The sequence below is a fragment of the Protomyctophum bolini genome (genome assembly GCF_963924005.1).
Source record: "Protomyctophum bolini genome assembly, chromosome: 1".
Taxonomy (NCBI): domain Eukaryota; kingdom Metazoa; phylum Chordata; class Actinopteri; order Myctophiformes; family Myctophidae; genus Protomyctophum; species Protomyctophum bolini.
Genome location: NC_137862.1, coordinates 48,030,374 through 48,052,308, shown reverse-complemented (window position 1 = coordinate 48,052,308; position 21,935 = coordinate 48,030,374). Strand labels below are relative to the sequence as shown.

The following is a 21,935-nucleotide window of genomic DNA, read 5'->3' as shown; positions in this document are numbered from 1 at the left end:
AGTAGTACAAAGTAGTAGTAAGGTTGGAATCTATTTTTTGCGAGTAGAAATTAATTGCGGGTCTTAGAGGGTTAATCCTTAACCACAATTATTTGTAGGAGGATTAACCACCATGTAAACTGTGATGGACGGTGACATTAATTAACCCCGTACAGGTACGGCCTGCGCCACGGCCAAGCTGACGGTCATCGTGAGGGAGGGTCTGCCCAGCCCGCCTCGCCACCTCTCTGCCACGCCTCACTCCAGCACCACCGCCATGCTCACCTGGGACAAACCGGAGCACAACGCAGACCAGATCATAGGCTACTCTGTGCACTACCAGCGCGCTGCAGGTCTGTGTGTGTGTGTGTGTGTGTGTGTGTGTGTGTGTGTGTGTGTGTGTGTGTGTGTGTGTGTGTGTGTGTGTGTGTGCGTGCGTCTATTCTTGACTGCTACTTGACCGTTTGCTATGTGACACTATAGTATGACAAAGTAGGGAGAAAAATGAAAGAATAAAAAGCGGTCACTGATGATACTACAGTGTAGATTGGAGTCCGAGAGATCAAAATGGTATCAAATGATGGGGATGCATGGATCAAAATTGGGCGTCCTTGAATTTAAATTGTTTAAAAATCGCTGTTATAGCTGTACAAAAAAACAAAAAAAAACTCTGGGTCCCTGGTATATATTTTCAAATGGGGGTCCGCGGGCTAATACGGCATGTGTCAATTTGGGAGGCCCCTTGACATTAAAACATGTTTTTAGAACTAGTGGTTTAATTAATGCATGCCTTTTCATTGTGTGGCGTCAGGCTCAGATAACATGGAGTACCAGTTTGCGATGAACAACGACACCACGGAGTACCACGTGAAGGAGCTACTCCCCCACACGGCCTACACATTCTACGTGGTGGCCTACTCGCCCATGGGGGCCAGCCGGCCCTCCATGCCTGTGACCGTGGAGATGCTGGAGGATGGTGAGTTGGAGCTATGGAAGCTAAGCTAAGTTCTTCAGATAAAAACGTTGAGACATGGCCAAAGCATTTCCGGGGGTCTCCAGCCAAAAACGTTGAGAACCTCTGCTTCAGAGTGTTCATGTATCATATACGTAAGCATTGCTTCATTTGTAAATTATTAGGTGCCAGAGCTTGTGTGCGTGCACGTGCACAAACGCGCACATGCACGCGCATAATTCGTTTTTTTATATATTATATCTTTTTGACCTTTTTTAACACAACCAACGGCCAGTGACCCACCCACCCGTCAGAACAGTATAGAGTAGGCATATATTGTCCATGCCTTTAGATGTTCTGATGAATTGAAAATGGAGGACCCTGATATAAGTCTTGAGCTTTTTCTGGTTTTATACTCGTAGCAATCAGATTTTGTATTGACCTAGCTGTATATAGGCTATACTTTAGTTTGAACTGTACCCATTCTACAAACTGAGTAAAATTTCCAATCAATCAATCAATCAATAACATTTGCAGCAGCAGGGACCCGCCGGCCGTATAAGAAAAATAATCCCCCTCAGGTACTTTAAACTATTATCAGCAATGGTATAATTGTTTCGGTGGGAAGATCTTGTTGAGCTGGTCATTTTGAAAGTAGCTCTCAAGTCAAACAAGTGTGGGCACCGCTGATCTATGTGATTTCTGCAACAGGCCGCACAGACATGATGAGTGTATCCAAGACAACACATTGCCATGTCCTCTCCTTTCAACACACATGGATCAATGCATGCTATTCAGTAACAGGCAATGTTGTAGTGCTACGTTTAGAAGTGGGGGGGGGGACGCCCCATAACACACATGCGCGTGCTCACACATGCACATGCATTTGCGTGCACATGCATGCACAACGCACGAAGACACATTAAAACATGCAGACGTGTATAGCCTATTTAGAAACAGGGTTTACAATGGTTAATCGTATCCATAAAAATAAATGACAAGTCAAATAAACAGATTTTTGGCCAAAACAATATTTTAGATGTGAGAGAAGTGGGGGCATGTCCCCCCCCCCCCACTACACCCCTGGTAACAGGGTTGGGCAATGTTGAATATTAATAGAAGAGTGGGCTTCGGTGAGTATTTTCTCATACCTTTTAAACAGCTGTGCCAAGCACAAACTGGCTCACTTAGAGAGGCAGCTAAAGGAGAAAAAAAAAAGAAAAGCACTTTTTCATACCGCTTGTCTCCTGGAGTGAGCCATATTATTATTACACTAGCACATTTCCTAGGAAGTGCTGTTCCTGCTGAATTCCACTGTTTAACCCATTCTGACCTGAGATCAGATTCATACAAGGTTTCCACGGGACACACACTGGTCTGATTAACCCATTCTGACCTGAGATCAGATTCTAAAAATGTCAGTCGTTCTTCGAATTTTTCAAAAATAGCAGACCTACAAGCTCATATCGCGCCACTCGGTGGCGCGATATGAGCTTGTAGATCTGCTATTTTTCAATAGCTAAAGCATAACATGATACCAACACCAAAATGGGTGCCAGGTCAGAATGGGTTAAAAATCCAATTCTGAAGCGGTGGTCTTAAATAATGCATAAATGCATGTCTTCCGTCTTGTTTTTGAACTGTGCAATATGGCTCAATTTCCGTATAAAATGTTACGTTGAAAGCGTGAACCTCCTTGCCAAGAAATTTCAAAAGTTTCAACATTTCCTGATCGATAAGAAGAATTCAGAGGAGCAATACTTTGTGTGCGTACGTGCGTGCGTGTTACAAAAAAAAACGTAAACGGATGATACAAAGATTTGCAGACCACCTCGGCTCCCTGTAGTAACTCCGATGACCCCCTACTAGGGGTCCCGCAGTTGGGACTTCCCTGTCGAAGACCCCTTGGTTGTGGAGCGTCTCAATAACAGTCACGTGGTGACATGTGTTCCATCCACCCTGCAGTTCCCAGTGTTCCTCCGCAGATGTACATCGCCAGCACCTCCCCGACGGACATCCGACTGACGTGGCATCCGCTGTCCTGGCAGCACAGCCGAGGAGCGGTGACCCGCTACCGCATTGAATACAGCACGCTGGAGCAGGGTGAGCACACACACACACACACACACACACACACACACACACACACACACACTGTCGGCCCCACAAGGCCAGCGTATCGGTACATGACCTGCACAGTGTCTATTATGTATGGGGTGCATACGTTGTTTAGACATGCAGGAAAAAAATATGCGATCCATTTGCGATTAACCTTTTTCTTGCCAAATACGTTTATATTGAGAGGTAAACTTCACCTTCACCGGCGTGGAAAGGAGTAAATAATCTAAATCTTCACAGCAACTATAGTAACTAAAGCTGTCAAATAATTCTAGTGGAGTAAAAAAAAATATTTGCCTCTATAGAGATGTATAGGGGTTGGAAAATGGACATGCTCAACAATTTAATGAAAATGTAAAGTTGAACTCGAGTGCAGTACTTGGGTATACAGTACAATGAGTACCACAAAACTAGCATCATTTGTATTGTTGACCTATTTCTAAAATATTTGACCCCTCTATCACATGGAACTATTTTTTGGGCATACTGATATGGACACAAAAAACATAGTTCTGTGTGATAAAAAATGAACAAACGTTGCGCTAATATTTTAGAAATGGGTCAACAATACAAATCACGCTAGTTTTGTGAATTAATTCACTTTTAATGCGTGGCCCCTGTGCCCCCCACAAAATGACCGGAACTACTTAATATGTCACCAAAACCAGAGCAGAACTCCCACCACAGGATTTGGATCAATCAATGAATACAGTTGCAGCCACTATATTAATGGCAAGTAGGCTATTTCATACAGCTTAAGTTAAACAATTCTGAACTATCCCTTTAAGACACAGAACAACACGCAACAAACTGTACAAGCAACCCTAAAGTAAACTATGAAGTTAGAACAATACATACCTCTACTGTATAGGACGAGAGGTACACTAATCCAATGTGCCAGAGGAGCAGAACATTATCTCTCCTGCTCAGCAGTGACTCATACATTCACACGAGATCTGAATGCTTCATTACAATGAAGAACAGCCTTGGATGCATCATAATAATATGATGATATTGGAGAGAATACGATGTTTCATTAAAAACACATTTTCATCACATGTATAATGATGTTGCTGTATGGTACTTTAAACCCATTTTGGTGTTAGCATTATGTTATGCTTTAGCTATTGAAAAATAGCAGATCTACAAGCTCATAGCGCGCCGCCGAGTGGCGCGCTACGAGCTTGTAGGTCTGCTATTTTTGAAAAATCGAAGAACGACTGACATAGAGACATAGCTTTTTCAGAAAACTGTCAGGATGTAGAAGACATTTTTAGAATCTGATCTCAGGTCAAAATGGCAACATAAATACATAATACTGTTATGTCCATTTGTTTGTCTTGTTATTTTTTGTGATGAATAGGAAAATAATCTATTTTGTTGCGTGAATGTGTGTATGTGTGTATGTGTGTGTGTGCGTGTGTGTGTGTGCGTGCGCGTTCCTGCAGCAGACCGTGTGTTCTCAGTGGAGGTGGGGGGTAATACGACCCAGTTCACCCTCAGAGAGCTGCAGCCCAACCAGGCCTATCGGCTGCGGATGGCGGCGGGCACCGGGGCAGGCTTCGGACTGCCGTCTGAATGGGCTCAGCACCACACACTGGCCCACTACAACCACAGTACGCACAGTATGGGTACGTTTGGCTTCACTTACAAGTGCTATTTCACTTTCAAATAGCACTGGCTTCATTACATTCAATTTTTTTTATTTCGGTTCTTTTCAACCCTTTTCATATCAAGGCCCATTATTTTATTCAGCATTTGAGCCACGGGCCAGCATTTGTTATCTTTTATCTATTTGTTTGTCAAAATAACAATTCTTCTACATTCTCTAATTGGGTAGATGTCTTGTACATTTTTGTGATGCAGATATTCAACAATAATTGAACTCTTTAGAGTGTAAAATGAAACCATACGGTTTCATATTTGGTTTCATTTTACACTCAAGAGTTAAAGATCTATAAGGGTCCATTTGGTTACCAACTCTTCCATCATTTAGCTGCATGGGGACCACCTGGAATCCCTTCAAGGACCACAGGTGTTCCCCGGACCACTGGTTGAAAACAACTGTTTTATTTTAATACATTTTAATACATTTTAATAAATCAAAAGACAAGGAAGAAAATGACAGTCCACTCGCACATCACAAGGACATTATCAGTCACTAGAGCCAGGGACAGGTGTTTTCAGTGAAATCTATATCAAAATGTTCACAACGGGTGTACAATATACAGGAAGGGGATGCCCCTGGAAATCAAACATCTATACATTTGGAATCAAGCGACTTAAAAAACTGCCCCGAGTAGACGTTAATATAAATGACATGGTTCCTGGCACTGTAAAATCCTCAGTGTTTAATTGAAAACCTGATAAACGTACAAATGTATCTTGGGTATACATTTTGTGCTACTATCAGAGTGTCCACATGTATACATGGACACTGAGGATTTCTACTGTGTGTGTTTCAGGCGCGGCGCTGACCACGGGCCCCGGGGACAGCCGCCACGCCATTTTGAGCTCTAGCCCCATTACGAAACGGTCCAATCACCCCTGATTGACTGCAGTAGTGTGCAGTTCTGTCTATAGTGTGACGGCCCGGCTCACAGGTCGTGTGTAGCCTGGCCCAGCCTGTGTGATTCCTGGTCTATAGAGCAGTGCTTCTCAACCTGTGGCTCATGATTTAGAGAGGGGCTCCCCAGAGGACAGTGAAGTGACCTTTAAGACCTATTTAATAACTCTAAAAAGAAAGAAAGAAAGAAAAAAAAAAAGACCATTGCTGCTTCAAAAGTAACCGGCAAACTATAATATAAAAACTGGTCAAACATTGGCCAAATCGTCCGATAAAATAAGAAAGATGTGAAAATAGCCGATCTATACAAGCTCACAATGTCTCACAGCGTGAGGCCTTGTGAGCTTATGGATCGGCTATTTTCACAATATGTGATCCGTGGAATCGAACTAATAATGTAATGCCTCAACTCCTATTCCAATTCCAAGTCCAGGGGTGCAGTTCAAATATGATTACCTTTGGGGGTCACAGCCAGAAAAGGTTGAGAACCATTGGTCTAGACTAGGTGCGGGTGCCGGTCGAAGACAGGCGGTGGATCCTATTGGTTCACCGTTCTGAGCACCCCCCCCAACACGCCTGTACTGCCAGGAACATGGTGTCATTAATGGCCGTAAAGCACGACCCTCAAGTGTAATTTTGTGATTATTCAACAGTTAAGGTCATTACACACTGGCGAATTAGCGACGCGATGCGAATAAGCGATCTGAAAATGCGAAATATTTGCCCGGCGAATTTATTCGCGTTTGGCTATACACCGTACACATCTATGCGACGCGTATTGTGCGATTATAGCTCCTCTCCTCCCCCTCCCGCTTTGGTATCCTTTCTTTAATAACCCCGTATCCAGTACTTCACAGATGGAGGGGTCCAATTAATTCGTACCGGCCCACATAGGTATACAATTGGTACCGGCCGCGCCCGTGCATGTGGGCATATATTCCGGTTATAAAGTCTTTATTTTCGGGTCAAAAACGGGTCTGCACAGTAGAAATAGCCTAGTGCAGATCTTAGCTTTTTGATGAGCCTGTTCACTGGTCATTTTAACTTTTTAATATATTTTTCTTTGGTGTTGGTGAATAAAAATCCACATGGATGTCTTCATGCTTATGTTCTTCATTAGTTTGCATCGTGTTTAGACGGAATTCACGTTCATTCTGGTCTGTAAGCAACGGCAAAGAAAACTTCGGAGGGAGGGTCAATTGTAACATGTGTTACAAATGGTCCGCTTGTAATATTTACATATTTGACATATTGGCCAATATTATATGTTCTAAAATTGTATTGTATTGTGTAGTGTATTCTAAAATTAGTTTAGGGTTGTATAACATTGTACAACTCAATCAATCAAACGTTTGTTTAATCAATGTATTTCCCCATTGAACTGAAAAAAAAAGCCCAAACTGGTACACCCGATACTATTTAATATTTCCCAATATGTTTGATACATTTTCTTATCACATCCATGGTATGAAAACAATGCTAAGGAGTTGCTTCAATGAAATATAATTGCTTTAAGCTGAAAACGATATGTTTAATGGTGTTTTTTTAGCGTTGTTACATTTATACTCCATGCTGTTACAATTAGTCCGACAGGCGCAACAAATGTAACACTGGAACAGCGTCCACTTTCGGTTTAATAACTCCCGACCTGTTTGATCAATTGAAAAATAAAAAGTGGTTTATGGAAGCAGACAAGTGTAGGTCCGTTGCCTGAAAATATTACATATGTAGATAAACGGATCTCCGAGTAAAAAAAAGAAACGTGCAAAATGTTACATCCGTGGCGGCTCTCCCCTACTGTTAGCACACCCATGTGCCATGTCCACGCTGCGCTATCCCGACATGCGTAGCCGGACCGACGGCTGCTCTGTTGCACACCCATGTGCCATGTCCACGGCACGCACGCACGCTCGCGCAATGCGCATGCACACGCGAGCGCACACACACCCAACAGAGTTGTAGGAGGGGAGGTGTGCAACAGTGTGCTGCTGTGCTATCCCGACCTGCGTAACCGGACCGGCGGCTGCTCTGTTGACAGCTACTGTACGGTACGCCGCTGTTTATACACAGCAACAAGTTTGGGCTGCATTCTGATTGGTCAGAGCCGTTGAATTTCGCCTGCGAATGTCTGCAAAATTCGACACCAGAGCGAACAAATAAAGAGCGAAAACTGTCGCATTTTCGCACATTTGCACATTCGCCACTGATGTGGAAGCTTCCATTGACTTCAATTGGTTTTAAAAAAATGCGAATTATTCGCGTCGCCAATTCGCGTCGCCAATTCGCCAGTGTGTAATGACCTTTACCCTCAACTCAATTTCATTAGGCCTATAACTAAGATATATGCTAAAGAATTCATAATTTTTGAATGACAGATGTAGCCACTACGACCGAAAATGTACATGGAAAGTCGCTAGCCTATAGCAACCCTCTCTGGGAGAGCAGCAGCGAGAGGGCAGAACACTGATTTCTATGTTTTGATTAGGTGTTCCATCATGCTCGTTTGAAGCAGCCGTTTCAAAACCAATCAGATTCCTTGAAATGACCCCTTGTATAATGCCTATTTTGATGCTTTGATCGAATGAACAATTTGTATCTGTAACACCGGCTGTGCTCGGGTGTGTAATAAAAACATACATTGGTAGTAGCATATTGTTTTCCCGTATTTTGTTTCTTGGTATTGTGTGGTACTAGTTCATCCCCCTCCTCAATAGACATCATTGTTGTCCATCCCACTGAGCAAGAGTCGGCTATTAGACGGCCGTCTAAAAATGAAAGTTTTTAGCGGTCTAAGTTTGATCAGCCATTTTTGAAACCTCTATATATAGACCGTATATACTGTATATATATATATATATATATATACATATATATATATACTGTATATATGTTGAAACAACGTTGTTTCGTCTAATAGTCTGATAAAGGCTCAGTGGGTATCTTGCTGTGAGAACCAAAGCCCTCTCAAAGCCCTTTGTTCGCCCGGTGGACAAAATGTCATTCCTGTACGCCGCTATACTGGTGTGTGTTCTCTCCTCACAGTGATCTTCGCCCCCGCGGAGCTCAAGGTGCGAGCCAGGGCGAGCACGCTCAACGTCACGTGGCAGCCCTCGCCCAATCACACGCAGATCTCCGGCTACAAGCTCTCGTGCAGAGAGGTGGAGGCCGAGGAGCTCCTCGCCAAGGGGGAGAGGACGACGACGACGCACACCATCCGACTGCGCAAGAAGGCCCGGCATCACTCCCTCACCGGCCTGGGTAAGTCACCCTATCACTCCCTCACCGGCCTGGGTAAGTCACCCTATCACTCTCTCAGACAGCCCATCACTCCCTCACCGGCCTGGGTAAGTCACCCTATCACTCTCTCAGACAGCCCATCACTCCCTCACCGGCCTGGGTAAGTCACCCTATCACTCCCTCACCGGCCTGGGTAAGTCACCCTATCACTCCCTCACCGGCCTGGGTAAGTCACCCTATCACTCTCTCAGACAGCCCATCACTCCCTCACCGGCCTGGGTAAGTCACCCCATCACTCTGTCACCAGCCTGGGTAAAGGCTCATACATACTCCAGTTTTTGGTGATAAGAGTTGAGGCCATCATACTCGCGGTGATGTCCTTAAGGATTGACCCCGCCTCCCTGTGGTTTACCCAACTTCTAGACCAATCAGTGAACGGGGTGATGGCTCCAGAGGGAAAAGACTTGTCTGATAGTAAAAACAGAGAGATGGGTCTGTGTCCGCGGTGATAGCTGATCATCACCGCGACTGACGTAATGGTGTAGTTTTTAAAGGGTTGGAAAACTACACCATTACGTCAGTCGCGGTGATAACCCATCACCAAAAACTGGAGTATGTATGAGCCTTTAGTCAGCCCATCACTCCCTCACCGGGCCCCTAGCTGTCTGTTGACTAACTAATTTGATCAAGGGGAATAGCACTAATTTTCAACATTGAGCATTGGGTCTTTTAACTTAATTGAGTCAATTAATATACCTTAGAGGAGTTGTTGTTGTTGTGGAAACGATTTTTACTAAAATCCCGCCCCGGCCCCACGTCTTCTGTTTAGCCTAGATAGAACCTTACAGTGTACAGGATATTTCACTGTTGGGGTCATTTCTACTCTAGCTTTTTTTAAGGACCCTCTGACCAGACCGCAAAATGGAAAAAAATATTGGAAAAAGCACGGCCCCTCGTGTAGAAGGAAAATATCAGTCACCAGAATAAAGAATGTGTGTTTTCAATTAATCTATCATGGTTAAAACTCCAAACATAAAAAAATGAAAAGTATTTTTTAAGGTTTTTAAAGAAAACTATTAATTCTATTTATCTACCATTACAATCTTAGCGCTTTGCCAATTATTTGGGGGCCCACTTGCATTGTCCTAGGTTGGGTAAGCCAGACATCGCTCTCTCACTGGGAATCAAGAGTCTACACACCTTCCGTCAGGCTGCCAGATGGAATAACACCTTTAAGTGTGGTGGAAATGCGCGTTGCTCCCTGGGAGACCTGCAGGGGAACCCGACGACCTGCAGCCAGACACAACCCTATGGGTTCCTGTACTGTACAGCAGTGGTTTTCAAAAATGTTCATACCAAGTTCCATTACTTATTCAGCATTTGAGCCACGGACCACCATTTGATGACATTTAGCCTCGCAGACCCGAAAACGAAAGAACATTTTGTAATCGTTAGATAAGATTTTGTCCACAGTTCAATGCTGTATTGATGTTGGTACCATAGGAGACAGCACTCATTGTATGTCCTTTTTATATTAATTTATTTACCTCCTGACGTTGATAACGAACGCATTTCGGCCTGTGTGGATGGAGCAGCCGTCTGCTAAATCAGAAGGTCAGCTGGTTCAACATCTGAGGAGTTGGGGGGGGGGGGGAGTGAGAATGTCGTGCCTCTAATCTCCAACGCCAGCGATAAAACACTTGAATGTGGCATCCAACCTGATGCAGACGAACGAACACACTGTCGGCATCCTCCTCTGTTCTGAGGATTTCTGAGAAGAGCCACGTACGTACATCAAGTGGATGAACACTTATTAACGTGTTAATCTTCTCTAAAGCCTCACTAAGCTTTGCTCTCGTGGGAGCACTTTTGGGATCCATGAGAGTGATGGCCAAATCCTGCTGCTGCAACCTTATACTCCAGTGCTTCTTCAAACTTTATGATCTCTCATTTGCTTTTAACTGTCAAGTGACAGCTCTCCCTCAGGAAAAAAGGGGGTTGTAGCTATACATATATAGGCAATTGCCCAAAAACTAAGTGACCACAGAAGCTTTCCATTTTTACACGGTGTTCATTACATTTTGTCTGTAATGGCGATGAGTCAGAATGAGCGATTGTTTGCTGGGAAGGAGAGCACTCCGGCTAGATGGAAAGCAGGCGCTGTCGGCTCAATGAATGCTTTCTCTGCGAGATAGCTCCTAATTGCCTTCTTTTGACAGATAGATCATGCCTTTTTTATTGCAGTAGCTGATGCCTAATTTTCTGTTCAGCATCATTGATGTTATGTAAGGCCAATTTTAGTATTCACAAGAAGGAATTTATTAGGATTAATACTGGACCTAAATGACATTTTCCTCTGCTAAAAGCTTTTTTTTCTCTTTTCTGCATTTTGCGATCGCTTGCCGATGATCCCTTCCATGTCTATGTTTGAGAAGTCAGCACCTGTAGCGTGGAATCATCGATAATGTATTATTGTTGCCCAGTGATTGTTATTTGACCATGAAAAATACGTGCTGTGCACATCCACAAGTCCGTGATACTGTTGATGTCGGGGGCCGAAATCCTTGCATGTCCCAAAGTGTTACTTTTCAAGGAAATGAAGTTTTGGTTGATTCTTTTCATTTGTTCAATATTTATAAAATCCACATACACTTAAAGGACCACTTTACCACTTTTCAACTTCTCTTCCTATAATTGGTCCTCACTAATGTTCATGATAAAAGCACTTTTTTTTCCTCCTGTGTCTCATAGGAGAGCTGTGGATAGTTCAGAAACCTGTCCACCAGTGACATCATCGATGGGGAATCCAAGTTAACAGGACTACTGCGTAACCCGCGTTCCCCGCTATTTAATCAAATATTCTACGCTGCCGATATTGTTTTATTACCTTTGCAGCATACGCCAAAGTATTTGCGCTTTTGATCCGTGAAAAACAGCTAGTAAACATTCCCAGCATTTGTTATTGAGCCGACAAAAGAGCCACTTCCTTGATCTGGGTCACAGACAAAGAGCAAAGCGAGCCAATTAAAGATTGTCCCTACCCCCTCGTTCACTTGCATTGGGCTCAATTTTTTTTATTATCGTTCTCACGATAATACAAATCTAAATATATTTCAAAACTAATCTTAAATCTAAAAATAAATCTGCCTAACGATTATGTCACTGGTGGACGGATGTCTGAACTGCCCACAGCCCTAATGACACACAGACAGAGTAGAAAAAAATGGTCATGTTTTATCATGAACATTAGTGAAGAGATGTTGAAAAGTGGTGAAGTGGTCCTTTAACCATTTTCACTTTCACTTATTTCAATTTTTCACGTCGCAATGTGGTTCATTGTGAGCTTGTAGATCAGCTAGTTTTTGCAACTTTTGAATGACACCGTTGTGTCAACAACAACAAGATGCGAGGTTTCTGGCCAACTGCGACAGTATATCATCTCTGTCGGGTGGAAGTCACTTTTCAGGATTCAAACAAAACGATAGCAAAAGCAGCAGATCTACAAGCTCGAAACGCGTCGCTTCGTATTGTGAATCTGCTAATTGTGATGCTTGTGTGTGACACTGTACTGTAGTATGATGAAGATGGGCATTAATTGACTAAAAAAGTTATATAATGCATTCTAGAGACACAATGTATTCTCAGTATAGCCAGTAGCCTTGGGGCAGAGAATGAATGATGCATTTACTGTATCTATAAATGCACAGCATCTCTGTACAATACGTAGGCCCACTGTACGTGTCTGAAATCCACGTAACTGGAGAACCGTTCACCCCACCGACTTCACATTCCACATACGTTCCACACCACTACTTGAGTACTTGCAAGTGAATGCACTCTTATAATTTCTACCATGTCTCTCTCTCTCTCTGTGTGTGTGTGTGTGTGTGTGTGTGTGTGTGTGTGTGTGTGCGTCCCCAGTCGCTGACCGGCAGTATGAGGTCAGAGTGTGGGCATTCAACAAGCTAACAGAAACAGAAGGGGCCGCCGCTGTGTGGAAAGGCAGGACGGAAAAAAATGGCAGACGTAAGTTGTCTCTTAAACGTGCATGTGTGTGTGTGCGTGTGCGTGTGTGTGTGTGTGTGTGTGTGTGTGTGTGTGTGTGTGTGTGTGTGTGTGTGTGTGTGTGTGTGTGTGTGTGTGTGTGTGTGTGCATTCATGCTTGCATGTTTCTGGGCACAGTTCAGCATCTGCATCAACAGGAAGCCAGGTAGCACCACGGTTTAAACAAAAGAAAATAATTACACAGACAAGAAGCGATAGTGCATCATTGCACATCCTAATCAAAGCAAGGTTATTATAGCTTTGGCATTTTTTCCATTTTCAGTTAGTTTTGATATAGTAAGTGGGCTTGCTTTATTATTACTAGACCTTGCCCGTTCTGAATATATGAACAACAAATGATGTACAGTGTGGGTAATGCTATGTAATAGATCACATTACTGATTGGGAGGGAATTGTCCCGCAAACATAGCGGATTTATCCCCCAAAAAGCATGTTTTTGCAATAAACGTTTTAAAATTCTGCATTTGCGGCGCCCTCTATGGATGAAAATGCAAATTATTTGGGCACTACGTTGATTAAACCACCCTCGACGTGTGAATGAAATTTGTGGTGGATTGGACATTCCGTTGGTGATTTGTGTCATTGTTTGTGAAACAGGCCCCTCCAACGCCGATTACAGCCGAATGATACGGACTATGAAAATTCTGCCTTTGGTATTTTAATCGGATAGGTCCAGAGATCTGCACAAAAGCTGTCGGTGGAAGAGCAAAAAGTGAAGAAAAGTCAAAGAAATCTATCCTGATGCAAATGATCATGGCTTATATGGGCCCAAGGAATCCAGGGAAAGTGACATTTAGATTTTACGACCTACGGTTGAGGAAAAATGTAAAGTGGGCTGTTATAGTATTACATTCATTTTAATAATTATTATGAACATCCCCTCAAGTGTTGTAACTGTAGCTCTGACGGTTTCTGAGAGAAAAATGGGAGTTTTCGCATTTTCCCATGTAAGTGGATGGATAATTTCAATGCACTACTACATTAAATATTAATCAATAATTTGTTGTAAAAAGGGCTTTGTTATGCCCTCCGTAATGATATGATCAGTGCCTGTGTGAAAAGTCAGAGCGGAGATTAGTGCAGCCAGTGAGGAGCTACGACAGTGTTTCAGACATTCATTCACTTGACTCACTCAGATACTCAGACACTGAGTGAATTATAGTATGATGACTATAATAGAATCATCTGTCTAGGACATATTATGTCCTAGACTGAAGTGTGTTTGAGAACCACTGAGCTAGAATACTTGACTGGGCCCATTTTCAGACAAAAGGTGGTCTTTCATGGCGGTTTGAGTTTTCACGGCTGTGTGGCTCTTTTCCCACCAGGGTTGAACCGATTAACCGGTAATCCCCCCCCCCCCCCCCCCCCGCGCCTAATTCTTAACCAAATGAATTGGTTCTTACTTCTTCATGCCCTTCTTCTACCAGAGTAGACATGTCTCTATTCAGGTTGGAAGATGCAGATGTGATATAAACCAAAATAAAAAAATAAAGAACGGAACTAGTTCTAGAACCAAAGTTATTTGGTTACTTGAGTGGACAACCAAACTGTGGCCATGTACGTATAATCTAATAGTCTAGTGCAAAAGCAATACTGCACCATATGCATTATGCACAAGTTACTTCAGTTACAAATCCGTATCGCCCTTAAAAGAAAAACGGTACATACTGTAGATGCAATGTATATATGGTACACCAATTTGTACATTCCTTGTGTTTGTATGTTTTTAATGCTTTATTTCCTAATGTAAGGTACTGTTTGCCCTGTTTTGTTTTATGTTTTTACAGATTAGCATTTTTGCTGAATCCGGTGTATTTCCATTGCATTTATGTAATCCTACTATAAATGTGCCACGTCTTTGCGTGCGTGTGTGCGTGCGTACGTACATACTGTACATACATGTGTGCGTGTGTGTGTGTATACGGTTGTAATGCACGTAACTCGAGAACCGTTTGACCCGCCGACTTCACATTCGACACACGCGTTCCACACCCCCACAGGGAGTGCAGTGCCAGGTATATCGAGTCGGTCAGACCCGGCATATTATATACATGGCAATGTATATCATTAGGTTCCCAAGTTGCGTCGTTCCCAAAGTAGGCCGGGGGTGGCCGATTGCGACGGGCACGTACAGGTCTATAGTTCCCATTAATATGCATTGTCACATCTAAATAAACAAAGTAAAGTATGTTTTTCTTTTTTTTTTTCCTCCCATGAAAAAGCTCTGCCGGTGTCGGTGAGCCCCCCTCCGCTGCCCCCCGGCGGGGTGAAGGCCGTGGCCAACAGCTCCACGTCCATCTGGCTGCGCTGGGAGAAGCCTCGCTTCAGCAACGTGCGCGTCATGGACTACACGGTGCGCTGCAGCCCCACCGGCATCACCAACGCCTCGCTGGTCTCCTACCACACCAGGTCAGATTCAGTACTAGAGCGCTGTCTACAAGCCCGTCGGGACCCGGCCACGGCCGCCAAGTACCGCCAACGTTTCTGTACTTGGGCCAACGGGGCCCACAGCTTGGGCTCGGGCTGACGTGCCGTTATGTTAATTTTGCGTAATGAATCTCACCCAGCCTGGACTTGCTTCTGCAGCACAGCCAAAAAGTTGCAGTTCTGTCGGAGATCAGCTCCACAAAGCAGTCATAATTTAAATAGCCTACTGCTAGTACTGCAGGAGAATTACCAAACGAGCCAGTTGGTTTTGTACAGTGCAGAAAATGTAAGTGTTCTTGACTTATTGTCTCCACCAGGCCGAAGGCATGGGGAGAGAGTATGTTTTTGCACTCTTGTGTACAGAGGCTGTGCACAGCTAATCGCACTGTTAACCTCATCGATGCCAAATTCTGCACACACACACTCCCTGGATGCCAAAGATGAACCTCTGCCCCACATTTCCCAGAACGGCCTGTTAGCGCTACTCCAACAGATTCTGTTGGCGCAAATCGTTACACAGTATCTCTATAGTCATGTGTTCAAGACGGATCTGTCCGATATTTCAGATTCCATTCTAATTGCCTAACATTGGCTTTCAAAGTTTGCAGGATTGGCATGTTTTGAACAAAAAGCCTCAAATCATGAACGCCGTGTTCAATTTACATGAAATCTTTCACAGACTTTCCTACTAGGCTGAGAAATATATCCCACAATTTTACATTGGCCTGTTATATCGCTGCTGACAGACAAAATAAATCTAATACTGAAAGGCACGAGTAAGTGAACACCCTACTTGATCATACTCCAGGGTCACACAAACGCACACATTGCTATTTTTTAATTTAAATCCTGAAAAGTATAACCTCTTCTTTTACATATGAGGTTCCCACCCGACAGAGACGATATTGTGTATGTGCTCTCGGGTGGAAACCATGTAGCCAGTCCAATGCGGCCCCTATCATAATATTATTATTATAAAAAACATAGTGAAGTCTTATGCACACCTGATCGGCTCAGATACGGGTGCGTAGGCAGGGCTCAAAGTATTCAAAGAAATGCACATAAAGTGCACAAAGACCCGCACGACGTCTGCCCTTGCAATATGGACACTTTTATTAGGCAACGTTTCGGTCAAAGACCTTCCGCAGGCATCTGCTGAACGGTATATGTCGCACTAGCATACTGTAGAACAGGGTTCTGGGGGGGTCCCAGATATAAATGGCATTAAATGGGGGTCTGTAGCCTATATGCGTGTCAAACTGGGCATCCTTTTCAAATGGGGTCTTGCCCTGAAAATGAATTTTCAGGGCAAGACCTCGACCTCGCGCGTGCGGACTCGGGCCCCCAGACTGATACCCTATAGTCATAAATATGGCCCTTGAGGAAAATGAATTGGGGAAACCTGCTGTAGAACCACAGCATCCAATCACAATCGCCCTCGTTGATAGGGATTTAATTTGCGTGAAGAAGGTCTGTGAACGAAACGTTGCCTAATAAAAAAGTGTTCATGTCGCAAGTGCAGACGGTGTGCGGGTCTTTGTGCACTGTATGTGCATTTGTTTTTAAATGTAGTGAAGAAATATCGAAAGTAGTCAATCTTCAAGCTGACAACGCCGACGCATCAGGGTGAGCTTGTACGTTGGCTATTTCCGTTTGTGCGATACATGATGGAGTACGTCATTCATTTACAAAATGTATGGAGATGTGAAGTTTCTGCCCGACAGCAACAATAATATTGTTGCTGTCGGGCAGAAACTTCACATCTCCATACATTAATTCATATATTATATGAATTAACCATGACATTCAATTAAAATGCAGCACAATGCAGTACATATGTAGGCTATTGACCTTTATTTATTCAGGCAAGGCCACTGAGAGCAATACGATAGCTTGAGTATGCCAACATGAGATGTACAACATGATTCCAACAAACAATAACATTTTATTCAATAAATTATGGTTGATGGTAAATGGCGCTTTTCTATCCAAACAAAGCGCTTTACATAGATTGTGCATTACATTCACCCATTCAATTCAATTCAATTCAATTCAATTCAATTCAAAGGGCTTTATTGGCATGAGAAAACATACATTTACATTGCCAAAGCAGAAAGAACAATACAACAATCCAATCAAAACAAAAATGATGTACATTCACAAACATGCACGCGCACACGCACACAGTCACACACACAAATGTATTATTATTTTGAGTATTATTATGCAACCACTCCAAGGAACAGCAATGTCCGTGTTCACCTATGTGTTGGTTCACCTATGTGTCTATGTGTCCGCCTATGTGACGTTAATGAGCACCAGTATGACTAGTACCAGTAGGGGCGCTGTTGTGCCAGAAACAGAGAGAGAGATAGTGCTGCACGTGCTGCACTGTTGCCTGCTAATGAGAGAGAGAGAGGAGGGGGGAGAGGGGAATTGCACCACTCATTTCACACGGGTGTGATTTTTAAATGCAGTAGGGGATAGACAAGATTTTGTTGTTCATTTGAGAGGACAGAGTGTAGCGAGAAAGGGAGCAGGGAACAGGCAAGCAGTACAGATGGGAAGATCGAGGCATGGAAGACAATGACCGCAGCTAGAATTGAAGTTCCGTCCTTGTGTCTCACAAGGAGGGGCGGTGCGCTCACTCAGTGCACTAACTGCTCGTGACACCACCACGCACCCTCGCGCGGGTCACGCTTAATGATGATTAAAGAGGCGAAGCCCACCCACACGCAGCTGTGCTGGGTTGTGTCGACCTTTGTGGTTGTGTTACCAACGCTGTAACTGTACCATACATATTCACAAAGCATCTCATCTCGTCTGTGTCGCATGGAAACAAAAACTGTTGATTTTCAGGATTGATTGATTGGACATTGTATTTACAGTTTGTACATTACGTTCAAGGACACAGTACAGTTCAATGCAAAATCTGCTAAGAGGATAAAACCAGAAAAAAGCACTAAATCAGAACTTTTAAAGACAAACACTTAAAAAAATAATCATATACACAGTTAGAAAAAAGGGAAAACGTGCACAGTATAGAAAGGGAATTTAACTTTTTTTACAGGGGGTAGTTTCGAATTGCAGTGTGCTTTTGAGAGAGGTTTTGAAGCATAAATAGCATGAATAGCAGATCTACAAGCTTATGGATTTGCTATTTTCATAGGACGCTGTAGTATGATCAAGGAGGGCATTAAAAAGAAAAAAAAAGGTTAAAACATGGAGATAAGAGGTTTCTGCCCGACAGCAACGATCTGCTTTCAATATAATGTTGTAACTTGTACAGTATGCCTCATGTTGTTTTCATGTGTTTCTTTGTGCCGCAGCGCTGCCCAGGAGATCCTGTTGGGGGCGCTGAAGCCTTTCACCCGCTACGAGCTGGCGGTGCAGTCCAATGGGATGGATGTGGTGGGGCCCTTCAGTGTCACAGTGGAGGAGGCCACTCACCCAGACAGTGAGTCCGCAATACACACCTCTATTCACTTTATATATCAGTGTCACAGTGGAGGAGTCCACTCACCCAGACAGTGAGTCCACAATACACACCTTTATTCACTTTATATATCAGTGTCACAGTGGAGGAGTGCACTCACCCAGACAGTGAGTCCACAATACAATGCACACCTCTATTCACTTTATATATCAGTGTCACAGTGGAGGAGTGCACTCACCCAGACAGTGAGTCCACAATACACACCTCTATTCACTTTATATATCAGTGTCACTGTGGAGGAGGCCACTCACCCAGACAGTGAGTCCACAATACAATGCACACCTCTATTCACTTTATATATCAGTGTCACTGTGGAGGAGTGCACTCACCCAGACAGTGAGTCCACAATACACACCTCTATTCACTTTATATATCAGTGTCACAGTGGAGGAGTGCACTCACCCAGACAGTGAGTCCACAATACACACCTTTATTCATTTTCTATACATGTATATACCGGTAAGACGCCCCGAGGGCGAGAAGCGACCTCACCCCAAAGGGGCACAAGTCTTTACGGAGAGCATGGCAGTGTTAGACCAGGGGCAGGTGGAGGAGAGATAATTAGTGTGTAATTTGGCAGACAGATGGAGTGATAGTGGCTGTGATACGAGACCTTCACGCACGCATGCACGCACGCGCACACACACACACACACACGCACACGCACACGCACACGCACACGCACACGCACACGCACACACACACACACACTCTCTCTCACTCTGTCAGCCAAGTGGAGCGGGAAGGACACTCCCCCCGCCACATCACCTGAGCCCAGTGGTGGAAAAAGTACTCAAAGCTTTTGCTCATGTAAAAGTATCAATACTTTGCAATATAGAAATGATCTGTTACAAGCACAAGATCGGGATTCAAAATGTACTTGAGTAAAAGTACAAAAGTATTGCCATCAAAATGTACTTAAAGTACCAAAAGTAAAAGTACTCATTATGCAGAATGTCTCATTTCAAGTTTATTTTCAAAATAGCAGATCTACAAATTCACAATGGCTCGCATCGCGACCTTTGATGTGTCAATAAAGACAATTCTGATCTGATTGTGATTTATAAGTCTGCTCCACGACAATTATTTGACGGCTTTAGTTCCTCACTTTGATTTAGATTTAGATTATTACTATACAAAAGCATACATTATAACCACTGAAGCCCTATTTTATACTTTATGCATTTACTTACTGGCTATTCATAAAATTACCAATCCACGACGCGTTATGAGCGTGTAGATCTGATATTTTTGAGTGTGCATTTATTTTTGAGAGCGCTAGCCCCTCCTATGTCCAGGTTTGAGGGTTTGTGTAAACACAAACATTGAAGACAAAAGTGAGGACGCAATTGTGATTGGCCGGGAATGAGATGATGTATGATGATAAGAGTGTCCCTCACTTCACACGGGTGTGCTTTTTTTTTTTTAAAGGTATACTTTGTATACTTATATATTTTCATACCAATTATTTTGCACAGTACAGTTTTTAATACAATTATTTTACTAGAGCTAGAGGTAGTTCACAAGGTCTGTGGCCAAATACGGTACAAATACATTTGGGAGTCTTTGACTTGAACAACTTGTTTGAGTAGAGAACCACTTTACTACAATATTTTCATAATGGTGGTATATCGCTGCTACTAAATAAAACAATCTGAGTACTTCTTCCACCCCCAGCCCCTTCACAGTCCCCAGGTGGCAGGGAGGGACCTGCAGGCCCCAGATGGGATCCCAGCTGTTGTGCCTCATTTGTGGACTAATTGCTGGCCTCCCTCCCCTTCCCCTCCTCACCTGCTCCTCCTTCCCTTCCCACAGGATATTTGAGGAGTTAGGTTTATACAATTTGGTAAAGACTGTGGGGTTGGGGCTCTATTTCCGTCCATGATAAACCCCTTATCCCTAAACTATACTTTGCCTTTCCTATTTTGAATTTGAATGTACATCGACACGTTGTGAGCTTGTAGATTGGCTATTTGAACTATTGAAAATGAAGCCCTCCGAGCGTTGGTTCTCAAAGGTCGCATTCTCACCTAATACTTCGGTAGACTCGAATGCGTATGGGAGGAGAAATGGGATTCTTGCATATTTAATTGGCTACGGTTTGCCTTCACACTGTCATGATCCGCAGCAATTGGAAACGCAGCAGGGGGGACCTTTATCAATGTGTTACATTCATAAACTAGCCTACACAGTGAAATGATAAATCTATGGTGATAAAATTATACTCATAACGTGCATTATGTGTCGTGCCGTCTGGGACTGCCCCCCCCTCTCTCGCTCTCTCACTATAAGCACGCAGCCACGCACTGTTCTTTTGGGCATGGAGGCACAGCGCTGAGCGCACTGATATAACAGACAGCAGCGCAAAATGTTTACAAGTTTATCGAGATGAAAGTTCCTACTCCCCACTAGTCCCTCCCACACAGTGACAGCACTCCATGTTTACGGCACGCACAGACAGACAGAATATTCTGTAGGCTATAATACTATTACACTGCACTGCAGTGTTTGTGTTTTCTTAAGCAATTGATTAATGTACTCGTCCTCATTTCGATCAGGGCTTCAGTCTCCACTCTCCTCATTCGACCACGTCTATCCACGGTAACGGGACATCTTTGCGCTGCGTAAAATATGCCTTCTCCGTCTCCAACTGTGTTCAGCTCCTCACCCGCCACATATGTTTGCTTCATTTCCTGTATTTGCTGCGGATTGCATTCACACCTGCACCGAATCGTAGTCAAGCGCGATTGGAAGCGAAGCGAAACCCCCGTTTTTGCTCGGAGTAAAATGCGGTTCTTTGTTGCGCATTAGGATTCGAAAGAGCCTTCACACCTGCCAAACGAAGCGCACTTTCTGAAAATGCGCAGCAGGATTCGTTTTAATCGCAGCAAAGCTCTCTGGTGAGAATGCGACCAAAGTTCCATGGGGTCCCCAGAAAAAGTAGTTAACATATAGCGGGGCCTTTTATAGGCTTATAAGTGGCAATAATAGTGTAAAATGGCAATGGCATTGATTAAATGTCACTTCCAAAAATGTGCGTGTGTGTGTGGCTGTGTGTGGCTGTGTGTGTGTGTGTGGCTGTGTGCGTGCGT

At 43.6% G+C, this 21,935-nt stretch overlaps 1 protein-coding gene across 1 annotated transcript in view; it reads left to right on the top strand.

The window, feature by feature from the left end:
• igdcc4 (immunoglobulin superfamily, DCC subclass, member 4) overlaps positions 1 to 21,935 on the top strand; it is a 138,854-nt gene that overhangs the window by 105,344 nt on the left and 11,575 nt on the right. Inside the window, exons 8-15 of the mRNA XM_080785179.1 lie at positions 156 to 332; positions 791 to 955; positions 2,897 to 3,034; positions 4,498 to 4,680; positions 8,658 to 8,873; positions 12,774 to 12,878; positions 15,143 to 15,339; positions 18,687 to 18,804. Of these exons, the coding sequence (XP_080641305.1) occupies positions 156 to 332; positions 791 to 955; positions 2,897 to 3,034; positions 4,498 to 4,680; positions 8,658 to 8,873; positions 12,774 to 12,878; positions 15,143 to 15,339; positions 18,687 to 18,804 (1,299 nt within the window). The remainder of the gene's footprint in view (positions 1 to 155; positions 333 to 790; positions 956 to 2,896; positions 3,035 to 4,497; positions 4,681 to 8,657; positions 8,874 to 12,773; positions 12,879 to 15,142; positions 15,340 to 18,686; positions 18,805 to 21,935) is intronic.